We start from the raw sequence: 21,068 nt of genomic DNA on the forward strand, positions 1-21,068 counted from the left end.
GATCATCTGATCCTAGCCCCTCATTTTACAGATGAACTGAGGCCAAGAGAGGTTAATTGATCTGTCCAGGGTACTATTGCTAGTATATGTGTGAGACTGAAGGGCAAGTTGGTTGCCTCTGCAGTATGTTTTGTATTTATCCCTTGCTATACTTTAGAAAGAGTTGACGTTTTAAATTTTTTTAAGTAGCATAAAGAAATGGATTGGATTGGATGGGGAGAGTTATTTTCTAGATCATTTTGCTTGAAATTCTAAGGGTTTTCCTCTATGTTTAACTTGAGACCTAGACCAGATGTGGCCAGTAGAATACTGAGGTTCAAATCAGATAAATATGTAATTGAGAGCAAAATAGCATAAGATAATAAATAAATAAAAATATAATACAACATAGATAACATTAATTTGTGTTTTTTTAAGTCAATAGAAGCTTGTAGACATCTATTTTGAGTTTGACACTACAGCATTACACCACATTGCAAAATAAAAATTTAGCAGGCTTTTCAACCAGTAGATGAATTAGCAAAATTACTATTGTAAGATTTTCAGCAGATAAGAGAAATTTTTGTGAATGCTGGAAACTCCCTAGGTAATTTTTGAAGAAAAATATAGAGCAATAGTGGCTTAAAAAATCTTTTCACAGCTATTGCTAATACTGTAACTGTTTTGAAAGAAAATAGATTATTCTTTAGTTTCTCTTGTAACTAGAAATCTCCTAAACTAAATTTGGTTTGAAAATTCTCAACCAGTAATACTGAAAAATGACTGCACAGTTCACCTTAATAATCATATTGGAAGTGGACTTTTTCAAGTACTATGACCAATTCAGACATGGATTGCATGTCTGCAGAATTCAAGACCTCATCTTATTTAACTGGATCTGTGAATTCTTTCTACTACTATAAAGTGCTCTCCCACTATAATTTCTCATCCTTTGAGTCTTATATATGCCTTCCATAATTTAAGCAATTTACTGAAAGTCTTCCTTTACCTCTTAATATTAATAAGCTGTCGTATTTGTGCTATTATCACTCCCATTTTATAGATGAGGATATAAAGCTTTGAGAGTTTAAATGTCTTGTCGAGAGTCATGCAATTAACAGCTAGTGAATATCTAAGGGGAAATTTGAACCCAGGTCTTCTTGACTCCAAGTCAAGCACTCTTAATCCCTTCTCCACGGAATAGCCTCTCAGTAGTCTAGGAAATATTTGAGGAGGGAAAAAATACTTTGGTTTGGAAATTAGGAAAGATTAAATGGAAAAAATAGCATTTGAGCTGGCCTTTAACAAAGATAATTCTTTAATCACCAATTAAGTTTGATTCCTTTCTTTAAAACCCTTTATTTAACTCCTATTGGTTATGGTTTATAAAGGATGTATTTAATATTTTTGCCCTTCTGCATTTTGAAGCTTTTATGACCTAATACATGATCAGTTTTTATAAAGGTGTCATGCATAATTTAGGAGGGTATAGATTAAAAAAAAATTCCTATTCATTAATTTCCAGAAATCTATCCTAATTTTTACAAAATGTTATTTAGGTCCTTAACTTAAATATCTTTTTGTTAGATTTGTTTAGTTCTGAAGGAGGCACATTGGGATTGCCAACTCTCACAGTTTTATTGTCTTTTGTTCCTTGCCATTTGTTTAACATTTCCTTAAAAACTTCAATATTATGCCATTCTGTGTGTGTGTGTGTGTGTGTGTGTGTGTGTGTGTGTGTGTGTGTGTAATATTGATGTATTAGTTTTCTAGTGCCTTTTAAGTACAATAGTTTCCCTTGATTAGCTTTTTCAACAGTATCTTTTTATATTACCCTATATAAGGCATGATTACTATCTCTGCTTTTAAAATTTTACCTGAAGCATAAATTCTGCTTCATTACCTCATTTTAATTTTGTGTGAATCTTTGTTTCAGTGTGTTTCTTGGAAACAACATTGTTGGTTTTCTGATCTCTTCTGCTGCCTTGCCATATTTTATGAGTAAGTTCAGCTCATTCATGGTTAATTGTTAATTGTGTGTTTCCTTTCTTCAGATTCTCTTATCCATTTCCCTCTTTTCCTCCTGAAATGTACATGAACAATATATGAAGAACAGTACATTTCCTCATGACAGTACATGAAGGGAAAAAAAAAATCAACACTAATAATCAATAATTAAAATGATCTATTCCTATTCCTTGCCCAAACCTAGACTCCAGGCTTAAGTTCTTATACTTTGTTTCTTTTTAATTTCCCATCAGAGGTGAAATTTGCTTCAACTCTGTACTCTTTGTCCCTACCAGCTTCCTTGTTAAAATTAATGTTATTTCTATACCAATCATTTGTTTGTTTAATCCTCAATTTATAAGAATGAGGTCATGTGATTCCTGAAACTTGCGTCCTTTTTCCATGTTTACATATTTTTTCTTGGATATCACACTTATGTGAAATAGTAAATTCTTTTTCCTTTTTTCCTCCTTTCTTCTTTAATCTATACCTTTTTTCTTCCTATTTTTCTTTCCTCCCCTAACACCAACAGAAGAGGACAAATAAACACCTTTGGTTTATTTTAATTCCATCTATGATCAAGCACATCATCTTTTATTCCCTTTCTGTTGATGAAATGTGTTTTTAACTTTCTAAGTTTTTCTTATTCCATTTGTTTGCATTTCAGTTTTTGTTTTTCATCAAGATTTCTTGCAAATCTTCTATACTCCTAAAAATCCACTTCTTCCCATGTGGAATTATACATTATTTTACAATGTAAGTTATTTTTTTTGTTGTAAGCCATAATAACCTTTTACTTTTTGAAATATCTCATTTCAAATTTTCCTTTCTTTTATAACAGTTGCTAAGTTGTGTGATCCTGAGTGTTCTACAAATTAGATTATTTCTTTTTGGCTGCTTGCAATATTTTTTCTTTGATTTGAAAACTTTGAATTTTAGGTATTCCTTGGTGTTTGTTATCTGGAGTTTCTTTCAAATGATTAGTAGCTTTTTTCCCCCCTATTTTCATTTTGGCCTCTGGCTTTGTTAGAGGTGAACAGTTTTGATTGCTTGAAATATAATATCCAGGCTTGTTGTTTGGTCATAGTTTTTTAGAGATTTGATTTTAAAATCATCTCTTAATCCATTTTGCAAGTTAGTTATTTTTGGTAGTACATGCCTTACAATTTTCTTTTAATTTTCCATTTTAAAAAATGTGCTAATTTTTTTTTTTCTTTTGGAGTCATGAAATTGTATTTACTCCATTTCATTTTTGTCAGGGATTACTAATTGCTGAAGATTTTCTACCTTTTTTTCCTAAGCTATTTATCTCCTAGCTTTCTCTTTCCTCCCCATCCCCAGCTTTACTTTTTTTATCTCTTTATTTCTTCTAGACACTTTTACTCTTTGTATTGTTGTCAGAATACTTTCTTTTCCTGGATGTATTTTTTCATCTTTTTCTAACCCATAATATTTTTGTACTGTATTTGGTGCCTTTTGTTTGTTTTAGGTTTTCGGTGTATTTTGGGATTAAGGTTTTATTCTGTGGTAAGGTAGTCTAATTTGGGCCTGTCCTCTTGAAGTCTAGATTCTGATGCTGTTCTGAATGGTTTGGTTGATATTAGTACACACCCTCTGTCTTAATTCTTGATTCATTTCTCAGGTTTTTGGTAGTACACAGATTCACTTTTCAATTGGCCCTTTCTCTTTCTTTCTCATGATTCTTAGACTGATTTGGAGTTGGCTCCATTCTTTGCTCTAAATCTGATAGTCTTTAGAATGATGATGTAGATTAATCTGAGTTTAAACCCTACCTCACTGCAGAAGCTTCCCTGTACTGGTCTCAGTTACCAAACTAGCCCTGTTTTCTGCTTTGACTTGTATTATTCAGAGAAATACATAGATGGACCCTGTTTCCCAGTGCTGTGACAACCTTTTAGGGGAAAGCTATGATCAAGAAGGTAACATAAAAATGAAGATCAGCTCTAAAATATTTTCAAATCTATGCAACTAGATATATTTGAATCATAAAAACGATTCTTTACTAAAAGATTCTTTTAAATCTGTGATTGATTCTTAACCTAGAATTCATGTCCTCTTCCCCCTCCCCCAAGAAATCTATAAATAGATTTTTTGGGGAAGGGGGAAGTGTCTGTAAAATTGGATCAGAAAACAATTATTACTTTTTCCCCATTAATTTCTAATTGAAATTTAGCATTTACTTCAATTAAATACCAAATGGTTCATGATATAATGATCTTGTTCTAGATGCTTGTGGTACAAAGAACATAGGATCTGGATCATTTAATCTCCTCAGGCATCAGTTTCCTCATCTTTAAAATTAGATTTTCTGATGATCTCTAATGTCCCTTCTCACTCTAGAAAATGATCCATAGAATATTTAAACATTTAATAAATTATTAATTGCTGTACTTGAAAGATCAGAATAACAGTACCTTAAAATTGGAAGGTGTGTTAGCAGTCTTTGAACTCAGTCCCTAACTGTACATTAAGAATCTCTGCTTCAACATTTCTGAAAAACAGTCATCTAACTTTCATTTGAAGACATGTCATAAAATGGAATCTACCATTTCTTTAGGCAGCTCATTTTATCTTGGGTTAGCTTTCATTGTTAAGGCTTTTCCTGCATGGAGCCTAAATTTGCCTGTCTCTTTGTCTTTTGCATATTGTTTCAACTTCTGTCCTATGGGGCCAAGGAAAACAAGTTTAATTATAGTTTCACAAAATAATAACAAATTTCATCTGGAAGAAAAAAAAGGTCAAGAATTTCAAGGGAATTAATGGAAAAAAAAAATGCAAATAAATGTGGCCTAGCTGTACCAGACCTAAAACTATATTATAAAGCAACAGTCATCAAAACATTTTGATACTGGCTAAGAAATAAGAGTAGTCAATCAGTAGAATAAGTTAATGTTTGATAAGCCCAAAGACCCCAACTTTGGGGGTAAGAGCTCAATATTTACAAAAATTGTTGGAAAAATTGGAAATTAGTAGGCATTGACCCACACCTAACACCCCATACCAAGAAAAGGTCGAAATGGATTCATGATTTCAACATAAAGATACTATAAACAAATTAGAAGAACAAAGAATAGTCTACCTCTAAGATCTCTAGAGAAGGAAGGAATTTGTGGACAGAGAAGAGCTAGAGTACATTATGGAATGCAGAATGGATAATTTAGATTACATTAAGTTAAGTTTTTGCACAAACAAAATCAATGCAGACAAGATTAGAAGGGAAGCAATAAACTGGGAAAAATTTTTCTATCTAAGGGTTTTGATAAAGGTCTCAGTTCTAAAATATATAGAGAATTGACTCAAATTTGTAAGAATTCAAGCCATTCTCCAATTGATAAATGGTCAAAGGATATGAACAGGCAGTTTTCAGATGAAGAAATTAAAGCCATTTATAGTCATATGAAAAAATGTTCTAAATCGCTATTGATCAGAGAAATGCAAATTAAGATAACTCTGAAATACCATTACACATTTCTCAGATTGACTAAGATGACAGAAAAAGATAATTATGAATGTTGGAGGGGATGTGGGAAAACTGGGATACTAATGCATTGTTGGTAGAATTTTGAACTGATCCAGCCATTCTGGAGAGCAATTTGGAACTATGTTCAAAAAGTTATCAGGCTGTGCATACCCTTTGATCCAGAGTTTCTCTACTGAGCTTGTATCCCAAAGAGATGATTAAAAAAAGGAAAAGGACCCACATGTACAAAATGTTTGTTGCAGCCCTTTTCTGTAGTGCAAGGAACTGGAAACTGTGGATGCCCATCAATTGGGAAATGGCTGAATAAGTTATGGTATATGAATGTCATAGAATATTATTGTTCTATAAGAAACAATCAGCAGGATGATTTCAGAGAGGGCTGTAGAGACTTAATATGAAGTGATACTAAGAGAAATGAGCAGAACCAGGAGATCATTATACATGTAAACAAGATTATACGACATCAGTTCTGATGGATATGGCTCTTTTCAACAATGAGATGATTCAAGTCACTTCCAGTGATCTTGTCTTGAAGAGAGCCATGAGAGGATTGTGGGAACTGAGGGTAGATCACAACATACCATTTTCACTCTTTTTGCTGCTGTTTGCTTGAATTGTTTTCTTATTTTTTTTTCTTTTTGATTTTTCTTGTTCAGCATAATTGTGAAAATATGTATAGAAGAATTGCACATGTTTAACATATGTTGGATTTCTTTCCCTCTAGGGGAGGGTGTGGGAGGGAAGAAAGGGAAAACAATTGGAACACAAGGTTTTACAAGGATTAATGTTGAAAATTATCTATGCACATATTTTGAAAATAAAAAGCTTGAACAACAAAAAAAAAATAATTACACATGATAGCTCTTCAAGTGTGCTCTAAGTTTTCTTAGGCCTAATCCTGATTTCCTGATTTTCTTCAAATGATTCTTGAATGCAAGATCTCAGAACTTTCATTATCCTAATTGTCTTCTTTTGGATACTTTCTACCTTGATATCTGCTAAAATATGGCATACGGAATCAAATACTGCACTTTAGATGTAGACTGAACAAAATGGAGTACAGTGGGATTTTCTACTTACCTCATTCTGGATTTGAAGTCTTAAGATTACTTTATCCTCTTGTAGCTGGCATACCCCACCTGGTCAAGTCTATTCTATCTTGTATTTCTAAAACTGATTTTTTTTTAACCTGAGTAGAAAACTTTATATTTTTTTTCTACTAAATTTTATCTTTTTATAACTGTCCTATTGTTCCTTTCTTTTGAAATCTTTTTTTTTTTATGCTGACTCATAGTAAGCAGGTTAAGTCATTATTCCTATCTTTATGTCACCTGTAAATTTGATAAATATACCATCTATTCCTTTTATCTAATTTATTGATAAAAAATCCATGGGTCAAGAAAATATCTCTGAAAAACTAGTACATTCCTTCCAAGTTGCTATTGACACATTCATGGCTACCATTTGGGGTATTGCCATTTAACCGAATATGCTTAAGCGTACCCTCATCTAGCCAATGTCTCTTATTTTCACCAAGGATAGCAACGAGAGAATTTGTCAAGTGTTTTGGCAAAATCTAGAGGAAATAACTACAGCATTCTTTTGATCCATGAGTTACATGTTAGACCGGGAAATGAGGTTAAGATATCATGACCTGTTTGCTGTGAATCCATGCTGACTCTTTGTGCTCAGTTATTTATTCTAAATGCTAACTACCCTTGTAATTCTGCCATGAATAGAAGTTACACTCACTACCCCATAGTTGATAGAGTCTCACTTTTGGTTTGAACACTGGCACAACATTCTTTTGTAACCCTGTGGCACTTCTAGAAGAGAGCAGTATTAAATGCTTTTTTTTTTTTTTTCCTTTGTTGGTAAAGGCATTTTTCTCAGAAGTTCCTTATCCTGGTAAAACGATAAGTTTAGTCCATATGCCTTAATTCAGTAGTTCTTATTCATGTTTTCTCTGCCATTTACCTATTTCTTTTTGGTTTTTATCTTGTCACCTTCCATTTTAAAAGAATACTTCGTACCTATAGCCTCAGCATCTCAGATAGTTCTTAGCACATAATAGGCAATTAATAAATGCAGTTTTTTATCTGGACTGTGTCTGTGTGAAAGTATTTTGGGAAGAACATTGGATTTGGAACAAGAAAGCAACCTTAAAGATCATTTAATCCAATCCTTGTATTGAAATGAAGTTAGTTGAGAAGGCTCACTTGCTTTTAAGTGATTTTAAAGCTTAGACTCTTTGATTCTACATCCAAGATTCTAGGACTGTTCAAGGACACATTGGGGGGGGGGGGGGGAAGATGAAAAATTCTATATTCCTTGAGCATGTCAAAGTTGAGCCATAGAATTAAATGAAGTTTTCTGACATCATTTTGACTTATAAGTTTCTGTGTCAGTAAGCATTTTTTAACAGTTTACTATGCCCCAGACACTATACAAAGTGCCTGAGGTACAAAAAAAGGCAAAAGCAAAAATTAAGTTCCACCTTCTAGTGTGTAGTTAAGTAAGACTTAGCATGTAGTTTCTTCTAGGGGGAAATAAGGGAAGAAATATTTCAATTTTCTTATAAAATAAGGGAGGAGTTAGCCAAGAGGAACTCTTATGGCTTCCTAACCTTAAGTCCTGTGATTTTTTTTTTTTTAGGTTCCGAATTTATCTCAATTTTAAGTTTAAACTTTTTAGATGATTTTTAGATAAAATTTTATAGCATGATATTTTGTTCATGTTAATTTGAATATTTTGTAAAATTAATATATATATATATATATTTACTAATTTATATTTTCTTGCCTTCTTTACAATATGGCTAATGTAGACATATATTATGCATGATTTCACAGGTACAGTTGATATATTGCTTTTTCAGTGGATGGGGAGGGTCTGGAGAAAGGAAAATAATTTGGAACTCAATTGTAAAAGATGTTAAAAATAAATAATGTGGGGTTTTTTTTTGGGGGGGAAGAATCTACTTATTACTGTATGTAATGTTCTCTTGGTTCTGCTCAGTTCTTTTAGCATCAGTTCATGAAAGTCTTTCCAGGCTTTTCTGAAATAAAACAATGATATTCCATTATCATCATATACTATAACTTACTCAGCCATTCCCCAACTGATGAGCATCCACTCAATTTTCAGTTTTTTGACACTACAAAAAGGGCTACTACACACATTTTTGCACATGTGGGTTATTTTTACTCTTATAATTTCTTTGGGATACAGACTCAGTAGATACACTGCTGGTGGATCAAAAGATATGCACAGTTTGATAGCTCTTTGGGCATAGTTTGGTTTTTACAAAATTGGAAATAAAACTAAAATTTGGACGAAGATAAAGTCTCTTAAGAGGATGAGTAGAATGGAATTGAAAGATGTGTAACTATCAGTAAGTCTGGTCTACCATTTTTTGTTGTTCACTCAAGATCTTTGTGAAATCTCTTACCATCTGTTTTCAGATGTGCATTTCACTACTAGGAACAATTTAATGTAATTGTCTAACAGAAAATTTCAGAAAATTCTCTTCTAGTTCATTTTTAAAATTATTTTTTACTTTAGTCATTTAGGCAAATCTATTATTCATATTCTCCCTTTCCTCTTGTCCTCTTGTTTCACATCCCTCAAATTGTCATATTCATCTTTTGTTGTCCTAACATTGAATTGCCATGTATTTTAGAACTAAGCTTCTTAAACATAAAACTATAAAACCATATAGGCTTTAGAACCAAAAGACAATTTAAAGAACTGATTAAACAGTAAACTGAAATCCAGAAAAGGGTAAGTGATTGAGCCAAGGTTACACATCTAAGCAGTGAGTGCAAGTTTCCTGAATCACAGAATTTTATAGTTGGTTCTAGTTCATTCTACTTAAACTGAAAAAAAAATTATTATTATTATTATTATTATTATTATTATTATTATTATTATTTTTTGCTTGAAAGGACTCTATTGTGGGATTCTATCTTTTGAAGGAATTCCTATTTTGAGATAGTTCTGTTAAGAAATTTTTCTTTATATCTAACTTAAATTTGCCTATTTGCAATGCCCCCAGCATACACACATGCATATACACATAAACATCTCCTTTCCTGGGTCCTCCTAGTTCTTTTGGGACCAAGTAGAACAATTATTTCATCTTCTATGACATTTTGAAATGCTTGAAGATAGCTATCATATACCCTCTTAAGTCTTCTCTTTCCTAATTTAATGATTCCTAATTCTTTCAGTTGATTTTCATATGGCAAAAACTTGAGGTCCTTTGCCATGTTGATTATACCTTCTTTTCATTCATTCTCAGCAGTCTATCTTTGTATTTTCTCAAATGTGGTACCCAGATTTGCTATTTCCCAACATGCTATAGTTCATTCTCAAGATTGATGCTATGTTCAACTGTGGTAAAACATGGCGACTGCGTGGGCCTGCAAAATATAACATTGTGATTCACGTTTTCTTGTCTAGTCTACCTTATGACAGATTACTCATTTACCAATTGACTAACTAGGGTTAGCAGCATTGCTAACTGTGATACTGAAATTTTCCTCAGCATGAAGTTACTTGATTGAAACAAGGACCAAATTTGTTACCTTGACCTCATTACCACATCCTAGTCCACAGAATCCAGATAGCCCTCTGTATATCAACTAATTCCTGTATGGTTTAGCAACTTTTAACATATTTTCTTCTTCCAAATTAATTTTGTTATTCTACTTTCTTATCTTAATCTTAACTTATCACAGAAAACATGCATCTCGATGATTTTCAAACCAAACACTTAGCACAAAGGAAAATAATAATAGTGAATATTTATATGGAACTTTGCTTATAGAATTCTTTCTTCACAACAAAACTATAAGGACTTTTTGCTGGATTTAGATTGGATTTAAACTTAGGTTCTTTGATTCTTAAACCAATATTCTTTCTATTCCACTATTCTGTCCTAGGGGAGAAAGAGGATAGGGGGAGGATCTTTTTATACAAACTATCATAGTTCTATAATCCAGTCCCTTCATTTTACAGATTACGAAACTGAGGCTCAGGAAAATGAATTATAGTCCTATGATCATATAAATATAGAGAGCAGAGATAGGATTTGAGTCCAGATTTCCAGTTAGCATGTTTTTCTGTTATAGCCTAGAAAATAGGAATCAACTGTTTTAAAATGAATTTCCACAATTTTTCTTGATGACATCTTTGAAACATTTCTTCTGTTCACTTCTTAACAGACAGGAGAGTGAATCACAATTCTTTATATAATATTTTTTTTCTCTGCTAGATTTATACATGGATAGTCAATGTTTGTTGTTTTAGATCTGCCTGCTTTTTACCTATTTCTTCACACTTAATTATTAACTTTTATTTTCTAACTCTTTTACAATTAGAGCCTTAAGGTATGGCACAAACATTTTTGTTCATTGAACTCCATTTAGTTTAAAAACAACAACAACAAAAAAAAAAAACTAAATCAAGGCTTAATATGAGAACAGGACAGTATTTTCTGTTTAAAGAAATATGTTTTTATTGATATTTATTTTTTTTAACATCACTTGCATTTCCCACTATATCCTTTGTCCTATTCCTTCCTATAGAATTATTCCTTATCTATCCCTTATAATAATTAAAAAAAAAAAGTTCTGTAAAAGTAACTGTCTTATAATTCCAGTAGACTTGTGATGGAGCGAGTCATCTCTATCCAGAGAGAGGACTATAGTAACTGAATGTGGAATAACTTTATTTTTTCATGTTTTTTTTTTTTTTTTTTCTTTCTTATTTTTTTTCCCTTTTTGATCTGATTTTTCTTGTGCAGCATGATAAATATGTTTAGAAAAATTGCACATGTTTAACCTATATAGGATTATTTTTTGTCTAGGAGAGAGGAGTGGGGGGAGAGAGAAAAAATTGGGGACACAAGGTTTGAAAGGTAAATGCTGAAAACTATTTTAGCATGTATTTTAAAAATAAAAAGCTATTATTATCATGAAAAAAGTAACCAGTTTATTGAAGAAAATCTGAATTATTCAGTATTTTACATATGATTCCCCTCCTCTGTAAAGAAGGATAGGGAGGGAGGTATTTTTCAGAGGTAAAACCTTGGGCCAAGATTGAGCACTAACATTTCAAAACATTCAGTTTTATTGGTTTTGTGGTTGTATATTGTTTTTCTAGTAGTGTCAACTTCACTCTGAATTAGTACATAGGTATTTTTGTATATATTAATAGTCATGTATTAGTAATAAGAATTTACATAGAAATTTAAGGCTTGCAAAGTACTTTACATATATTATATAATTTATTCTCATATCAACTTGGTGATGTAGGTTCTATTATTAATTCTCATTTTATAAGCTGAGGTTGAGAGGTTAAATGATTAGCTAGTCTTGGATCACATTGCTAGTTAAGTGTCAGGAAGGACTGAAATTTAGGTATCCCTGATTCTAAATCTTTTTTATATGTGTGTGTGTGTCATTTTTTTTTAAATTATAGCTTTTTATTGACAAAACATATACATGGGTAATTTTTCAACATTGACCCTTGCAAAAGCTTCTGTTCCAACTTTTTCCCCTCCTTCCCTCCACCCCCTTCCCTAGATTGCAGGTAGTCCCATACATGTTAAAAATGTTAAAGTATATATTAAATACAATATATGTATACATATTTATACAGTTGTCTTGCTACTCAAGAAAAATCAGACTTAGAAAGAAGGTAATCTGGGAAGAAAAAATAAAAATGCAAGCAAACAATAGCAGCAAGAGTGTAAATGCTATATTGTAGTTCACACTCATTTCCCAGTGTCCTTTTGCTGGGTGTAACTGGTTCTGTTCACTGATCAATTGGAACTAATTTGGATCCTCTCATTGGCACTAACATCAGAATTGATCCTCATATAGTATTATTGTTGAAGTATATAATGATCTCCTGGTTCTTCTCATTTCACTTAGCATCAGTTCATGTAAGTCTCTCCAGGCCTCTCTGTATTCATCCTGCTGACCATTTCTTACAGAACAATAATATTCCATAACATTCATATATCACAATTTACTCAGCCATTCTCCAGTTGATAGGCATCCATTCAATTTCCAGTTTCTAGCCACTACAAAAAGAACTGCCACAAACATTCTTGCACATACAGGTCCCTTTCCCTTCTTCAGTATCTCTTTGGAATATAAGCCCAGTAGTAACATTGCTGGATCAAAGAGTATGCACAGTTTGACAACTTTTTGAGTATAGTTCCAAATTGCTCTCCAGAATGGTTAGATCTATTCACAATTCCACCAACAATGTATCAGTGTCCCAGTTTCCCCACATCCCTGTCCAACATTTGTCACTTAACAGTTCTTGGCTGTCTGACCCTAGGCAAGTCACTTAACCCCAATTGCTTCAGGGGGGAAAAGGTGGGGAAGACAACGTGTAAATAACTAGGTTACATATTTATACAGAGTATATGGAAGGCTTTACTAGCTGGGGGAAAAACCAGGAAAGCCTGTTGCAGGAAGCATATTTTATATTGTCTTTTAAAAAGCCACAGAAATTTAACCAGAGATGAAAATATGAAAAGAAAATATGCTAAAAGTGGGGAATAGGCAGTGCAAAGGCTTGAATATAACATAAAATTTCATGTTCAAGGAACAAAAGGCCAGTTTGAATGTAGAAAGGAGACTATAAAGTGGAATAGTATGTAATAATCTTGGAAAGTTACTTTAGGAATATTACTTTGACATCTGTATGGAGAATGGATTGGAGAGAGGAAAGGCTTAGTCAAGGAGACCAGTTAAGAAACTATTGCAGTAGCTAAGATGAGAGGTAATGAACTGAAATAAAGTGGTGGCCACAAGAGATCAGATACAACTGATAAGCTGCGTGAGAGGTGAGTAGTGAGAGAGACAGTAAAGAGTCTAGAGTAATTTCTGGGTGGGAAGGATGGGGAAGTGTCTTTGAAAATAGGCAAGTTCAGGAGGGAGTAGGTTTTGGGGAAAAAGAAATTCTGAACATGTTGAATTCATAATATTTACAGGACATCCATTTGGAAATATCCAGTAAGCAGTCAGTAATATAGAGCTAGTGCTGAGAAGAGAAGTTGTGCTGGATATGTAGATCTGGGAGTTATCTACATAGAAACAGTAATTAAGCCCAAGAGAGTTAATCAGATCACCCAGAAGAATGTAGAACAGAGATTCTTAATCGGATCTATGAATTTGTTTCTAAACATATTTTGATAACTTGCATTTCAACTTAATTGGTTTTCTTTGTAGTCCTGTATTTTATTTTATGTATTTAAAAGAATCTTCGTGAGAGGATTCATAAACTGAAGGGTTCCATGACAGGGTTGGGGTTGGGGGTAGGGATAAGGGAAGGTCATCCTTCCTTGCCTTAGAAAAAGAAGAGGACTGAGAACAGATCTTTGGGATTCATTGGAAGACATGAAATATCAGTGTTAATCCAGTAAAGGAGATTGAGGAGTGATCAAATGGATAAAAGAATTTAATGTCATTAAATCTAAAGATATAAGAGTGAGTATCCAATAAGGTGGTCAACTCTTATCAGATGCAGCAGAAGATTCAAGAATAATTTGGACTGAGAAAAGTCCTTGGATTTGGCAGTTAAGTAACATTGATATTTGTATCTTTGGAGAGTACTTTCATTTAAGTGATGAGGTTGGAAATCAGATTGCAAGGGTATTAAAGTAAAGAAAAGGAAAGAAAGGGAATGCATTGAATGTTGACAGGTTTTTGTAGGCTTTTGATGATGGAACACACACACACATACATACATATATACATACATACATACATACATACATACATACATACATACACATCAATAAAATCAAGTTAAGGAAAGGGAAAACCAAGGCATTTTTGATGGAGCTACTTGATGGGTAGGGAGAGTGGTTGTGGGAGCAGTCTTTTAGACAAGAGATGGGGGAAATGGATCAGTAGAATTACCTCATAACTAAAGGCTGAAGTAAAGGAGAGAATAGAGGATGTTGCCAAGGAAGTTTTGATATATAATAGCAATGTTCTCTATTTTCTCAGTAAATGATGAAATTTGTGTGCTGAGAAGCAGCAGTAAAGAATAGTATGGGAGACTTTAAGAGGTAAGATTTAGAACAGCTGCTTTGGGGCATGCTGTGGTCAGTTGAGGTAGAAGAAAGCTTTGTTTAGCACTATTGAAAGAGTATGGAAATAGGAAAAGGCATTCACATTTGTGTTTTTAACTATTTTATTTTTCCCTCTGCACCTTTTCCAAAAACGTTCTTTGGATTCCAGCTCTTAGGACTACTATTTTATTTCATATATCTTTACTTTGCCGACCCTTGTGAAATCATCTCTGACCTGGCTAGGCACTATTAGACCTAGAAGATTATAAGTTAGTAGCTTCTGGAAGATCCAAGTGTCCAGCTGATCAATTAGATTTGGGAGCCCAACCCTCTCTTTTACTATGAAGAAACTATAGGGCTAACCCTACATAAAATTGGAGTGGGTGAAGTTTTATCTTTGTACCTTCCCAATTTCCATTACTATTTATACCTAATTAATATGTAGCATAATTATTGTGCATATCATTAAATTGTGGGCTTAATTTAATGTTATAACTAAATAAAGCTTATCTCTTTGTAATGAATATATGTTATAGGCTTTTCATACCTTAAAATGAGAAACTGGTGAATTCATATTTTAAAACATTTGAGTGGACAAAATAAGATGAAGCCATTTAAATGACTAATTAAAAATAAATATCAGGGCCAACTTTTAGTTTTGGATTCATAGTTCATGAATAGTTCTCAGTTCATGAGCCAATTCTTGGAATCTAGGCAGAGCAGTGGGGAGAGAAGAGAGAGAGCCTCCAAGAGAAGAGAAGCTCCTGTGGAAAAGAATAGAGGCTACAAGAGAGGAAGCTTTAGCTTAAGCTAGGATTAAGCCTTAATCCTTACCAAGGAACAGTGTTTTTTAAATTGGTAGGATCTGAATGGGCCAGTAGAGCTACCACTAAGGAATTTTATCATTGTAATCATATTCAGTAAACTTATTTTCCCTTTTAAGACCTTTGTCTTTGTTAATTCTTAGCAAACAAAAATTGCATCTCTTTAGCAAATGCTTTTTTGTCTACTGTTTCATTAAAATATATCCTTTTTTATCATCTTTGAAACTTCAGAGGGAAAGTTAAGAATTGGCCTTTGTGGTGGTGAAAAATAGCACATAAATAGTAATGTGACTCATTCTTTGAAAAGAAAGTTATATTAGAGAGAAGAGTATGTTTTGTAACTTTTTACTTGGCTTTTGTTTTTTTGTCAACAAATGCAGATATTTGTGCATATGTGTAAATTTTGTGGTGGTGGTGGGATGTGTGTATGTGTGTTGGAGAGGACATTATGTTTTTAATTGTTCACAAGATCTAGCCCACATCTAGTTGATGTAGAATTCAACTCTCCCCACTTTGCCTAAATGAGATTTGAATAGCATAGGGAAATTAGCATGTTTTTAGGTCATTTAAATCTTTGATGGAGAGTTTACCTTATTGCCTAATAGTATTCTTACATGTTATCAGAGGTCTGGAGTTCATATCCCAGTCATATCTTCTGAGGAACAAGAGGCAGGCAACATGATGAAATATAGGACTCAGCATCAGACCTTAAGTTAGACAAGTCCATGAGCCAGTCACTTAAGTTACTTGCTATTGATTTTCATCATCTGTGAAATGAGGAAATTGGACTAAGATGGTCTCCATGTCTAGTAATCTGTAAATTTGGTGCTAATTTGCTAATTTTAAAAATGTTTCCTATTCTCTTCCTTAAATATGATTAGTCTGAGCTACTTCTATAAGGCCATACACATCTCTCCTTTCCCACTTCTTTGACCTTGAGGGATTAGTGGTTCTATACTACAAAAAAACATAAGGACCCACTCAGATTTAAAAGTTTCTTTGGTAGAGCTGTTACTTAAAATAAAACTGTTGGGTGAATATTTTTTTTTGTAAGAGCAGTTTTTTGATAGATATCTTAACTGTATTTTTCTCTTCTTCCTCAGAAATAAAGCATCAAGACACAATGGGGGCATTTTTAGACAAGCCAAAGATGGAAAAGCATAATGCCCAAGGACAAGGTAATGGGCTACGTTATGGGCTAAGCAGTATGCAAGGTTGGCGAGTTGAAATGGAAGATGCACATACAGCTGTGATTGGTTTGCCTAGTGGACTTGATGGATGGTCATTCTTTGCTGTGTATGATGGGCATGCTGGTTCCCAGGTTGCCAAATACTGCTGTGAGCATTTGTTAGATCATATCACAAATAACCAGGATTTTAAAGGATCTGAAGGACCACCTTCTGTGGAAAATGTCAAGAATGGAATCAGAACAGGTTTTCTGCAGATTGATGAACATATGAGAATAATATCAGAGAAGAAACATGGTGCAGACCGAAGTGGGTCAACGGCAGTGGGTGTCCTGATTTCTCCCCAACATACTTATTTCATCAACTGTGGAGACTCGAGAGGTTTACTTTGTAGGAACAGGAAAGTTCATTTCTTCACACAAGATCACAAACCAAGTAATCCTTTGGAAAAAGAACGTATTCAGAATGCAGGTGGTTCTGTAATGATTCAGCGTGTGAATGGCTCTCTTGCTGTATCTAGGGCACTTGGAGACTTTGATTACAAATGTGTCCATGGTAAAGGTCCTACAGAGCAGCTTGTCTCTCCAGAGCCAGAAGTCTATGAAATTGAAAGATCAGAAAAAGATGATCAGTTTATCATCCTCGCATGTGATGGTATCTGGGATGTTATGGGAAATGAAGAGCTCTGTGATTTTGTAAGATCCAGACTTGAAGTCACTGATGACCTTGAGAGAGTATGCAATGAAGTAGTGGACACCTGTTTATATAAGGTAGCTAGATTTTTTAAAATAGAGAAACTGTTTCATTTCATCATTTTAATTATAACACTATAATTATAATTATTTCACTTCAGAATCCACAGCTCCCAGAATTTGTTTTGGCACAGATTGGGACAGTTATCACCAACTATTAATTTTTTTTTTTTTTTTTTTTTTCAGAAGTGTCAATAGAAAAAAAAAAGTGAAGGATGATAGTTTGCAATAGTGATAAGAGTGTGCTTAGTTCTTAATAACTATACTTACTTAGGCTTTTTAATCATATGTAAAACCTTACTTTTCATGTAACAAATAAATCTTATTATTTGTTACCAGTATTTTTAGCAGGTAGTCTTAGGTAAAAGAATTATGATCGATCAAGTTACATTAATGCCTATTAATAACAGATGCTAAACTTATGAAAATGAAAAATGTTTCTATTTATTCATTTTATTTTGTCATCTTGATATCTTTGTAGTCACATTATAAAATTATTTCAGACTTCTAAGTTGGATTTTGTAAGTATCAGTGTTTTTTAGTAGGTTTTTTTTGCAGATTTTACTTTTAAAAATATAGATTTTAGGGGGCAGCTAGGTGGCGCAGTGGATAGAGCACCAGTCCTGAATTCAGGAGGACCTGAGTTCAAATTTGTTCTCAGACACTTAACACTTCCTAGCGGTGTGACCCTGGGGAAGTCACTTAACCCTAGCCTAAAAAAAAAAGAAAAGATAAAATATAGATTTTACAAAACTCTTCTGATATAGCATGTTTTGTTTGGGTTTTTTATCTTGTAAATCAACATATTTTTTTTGAACTATTAACATACAGGAAGGAGCAATATGCTATAATTTAGAGTACTGGCCTAGAAATCTGGAAGATTTAGATTCAAATCTTCCCTCTGAAATACACTGACTTCATGATCCTGGATAAGTCACTAATTTCTCAGTGCTCCCAGGCAACTCTACAAGATTGTACATTGCCACATTGGTTTCTTCACTTGATTGAAGTTCCCTGTCCCAATGAAATCACAGGTTTAGACAAATCAAATACACACACTGCTTGCTTGTTCTAATTGATTTTTGTTTTGAAATACTTAAAACAGCCAACCAAAATACTGGTGTTAGCTTGGTTATTAAATAACTCCTGATAGTGTACATGACTATTGCTGATTATGGAATTTTTGTATTTGATACTCATTTAAGATTTAAAAATGTTAATGCAGCAACAGTTTGAATAGTCAGAATTTGGGTTCATATCTCAACTTTGTGACAGTGGTCATGTCACTTAATCTCTCTAGGTTTCAGTGTCCGTATATATTGTATTTAGAAAGTATTCAATATGTAAATTACAATGTTCCCTATATATTTTTTCAATTTTTAGTTTTTATCATCAAATTTTTAGCCTCCGTATTTTGTAAAGTTGGCTGCAACTTTCAGCAGACTTATGGTAACCTGTATCCATGAAAAAGATCTTGACATTTATATGTTACTCCATATCAAATCTTATTATAATGACTGTTAATAGGCTGAGTTCTTTTCTGGTATTAGAATTTTCTTGAATGGGGTATGAAATTTTCTTTTATTAGCTATTGTTTAAAATAAGTAAGCCATCAGTAGGAACTTTAAAATCTTTTCATATCATAAAAATTAAAAAACAAATAGTTTTAATGGGACTTAATCTGTAATATGTTTTGCTATTTCTCTTAGGGTGTTTTGAGGGGGAGGAAAGATTACTAATGAGTACAAAGAATAATTTACTTTCTTTGTTTTTAATATAATTACGTTGATGTAATAATAAAGTTTCATAGGGTTGTGAAAGGATTACAATGGAGGGAGGGTGGGAAGGAAACCAGAATGTTTTCTCAAACTCTTTTCTCTCCCAGGGAAGTCGAGACAACATGAGTGTGATATTGATCTGTTTTCCAAGTGCACCAAAAGTATCACCAGAGGCAGTGAAGAAAGAGACAGAATTGGACAAGTACCTGGAAAGCAGAGTAGAAGGTGGATCATTTAAAAAAAAATAAGTAACTTTATTAGAAAGAAACCCTGCAACAATGAACCTTTTCACATGTTAGCTTTTAATTAAACCTTTTAAGTGCATCAGTGGGACAAGGCACTTATGTAGTAACTTATTTAGATGTATATTTTATGTCCTTTTAAAATACTGCTAGAAATAAGACCACAGCAGCTGTGACCCTGGGAATTGTTTAAGATGCTTTTTTTTTTTTTTTTTTTTTAATTATTATTTTTTAAACCTCTTGAGATTAAAGATGTACATATTTCAGAGTTCCTTGTGAATTCACTGACAGAAATTACTATATCAGTAAAATATGATTTTTTTTTGACATGAGTTAAAGAAAAAGTAGTAAGTGAATTATGAAAATGATGATTTAAGTGCCATTTTTTTCTGTGAAAAGCTATGTACAATAATACATTTGGGTCAACTAAGGCTGTTTATTTTTTTTATTTTTTAAAAAATATAAGGGTCATAGCTTTGTTATTGAAACTCTAGTTAATCTGCAAGTGCCACTATATTTTAAAGTATGTCTATGTTTCTATTTCAAACTGTATTTCAGGGCTTCATAGCAAAACCGTAAACTGCCTGATTTTTAGATATATTGATTCTCTGCCTGGCAGTAATTAATTGTTTGTGTGCCTTATATTAAGTTTGTTTGTTTGTTTGTTTTTAAGTTGAAATAAGTTGGGATTTCAGGTGCATTTTGTATTATAAATTTGCAAATGACTTTGAGACCACTAATGAACTGTTTGTAACTCTGATTAGTGCCTTTGGATATTTAAAGAATCTAAATTTTTTTAGTAGCCACAATGTGCAGCATAAGTTAAAATTTCCTGAAAACACTAATTACTGCATATATGCAATATAATGTATAGATTATAAAGTATCCTCTAAGTAGGTAAACTTAGCCATGGAATGACTGTGTTAGTATTAAAGACCATTTGGGGTCCATTATATTAATCACCTGCATGTTAAAGGCCTCTAATAGCATGTAAGCATAGATATAACACTATTCCATTAGATTCTTTCATATCTACCTTATGAAAATTCTTATGCACTTTAGTTTCATTTTCTTTTTAACTTTTTTGAGATTTAAATATAGTCAGTCTGTCATTTTGATCATTTTAAATTTTAACATCCAATTTAAGGCTGCCATTTAGCTTTATTGACTACTTTGTTCCTTGATAATGGTAAATGACATGTGTGCACTGATTGCTAACTCAGTAAGTAGTTCTTGACATAATACAATGAGTTTGTTTCCTCACTGGCAAGTTCCTTCGTTTTTAATACTTTAAAAAATTCAATAAGTATGCTTTATTCCCAGGTAATATGCTAAACTAACTTTAATAGAAAATAATCCATTTGAAATCAAATCACATTGATCTAAATCACTAATTAATGGAAGAAAGGAATTAAATTTTTTAAATTATGTGCTTATATATAAGGAGTGATGTCAAATTTTAAGTCATTCACTCTTTTGTCTTTTAAGTCATTCACTCTTTTGTCTTTTAAGTCTGGCTCATTTGTTCCCAGAAAAAGACATAGCCCTTTAGTTTTGATGAAGTATAGACAAATTTTAGATATGCATTGCTACTTTCCTTTCCTTGTTTACTTTGTTTCAAAGTAAAATGATCAAGTATTCATTTTAATTAAAGATTTATACGCTATAATAGCAGATCTTTAAAGCTGTTTATTACT

The 21,068-nt window shown here is 32.7% G+C and overlaps 1 protein-coding gene across 1 annotated transcript in view; it reads left to right on the forward strand.

Annotated features, from left to right (window-relative positions):
* Positions 1–21,068, forward strand: part of PPM1A (protein phosphatase, Mg2+/Mn2+ dependent 1A) — a 46,491-nt gene that overhangs the window by 17,004 nt on the left and 8,419 nt on the right. Inside the window, exons 2-3 of the mRNA XM_074290280.1 lie at positions 16,516–17,369; positions 19,237–19,354. Of these exons, the coding sequence (XP_074146381.1) occupies positions 16,536–17,369; positions 19,237–19,354 (952 nt within the window). The 5' untranslated portion in view covers positions 16,516–16,535. The remainder of the gene's footprint in view (positions 1–16,515; positions 17,370–19,236; positions 19,355–21,068) is intronic.

Source organism: Sminthopsis crassicaudata, chromosome 2 (genome assembly GCF_048593235.1).
Source record: "Sminthopsis crassicaudata isolate SCR6 chromosome 2, ASM4859323v1, whole genome shotgun sequence".
NCBI lineage: Eukaryota > Metazoa > Chordata > Mammalia > Dasyuromorphia > Dasyuridae > Sminthopsis > Sminthopsis crassicaudata.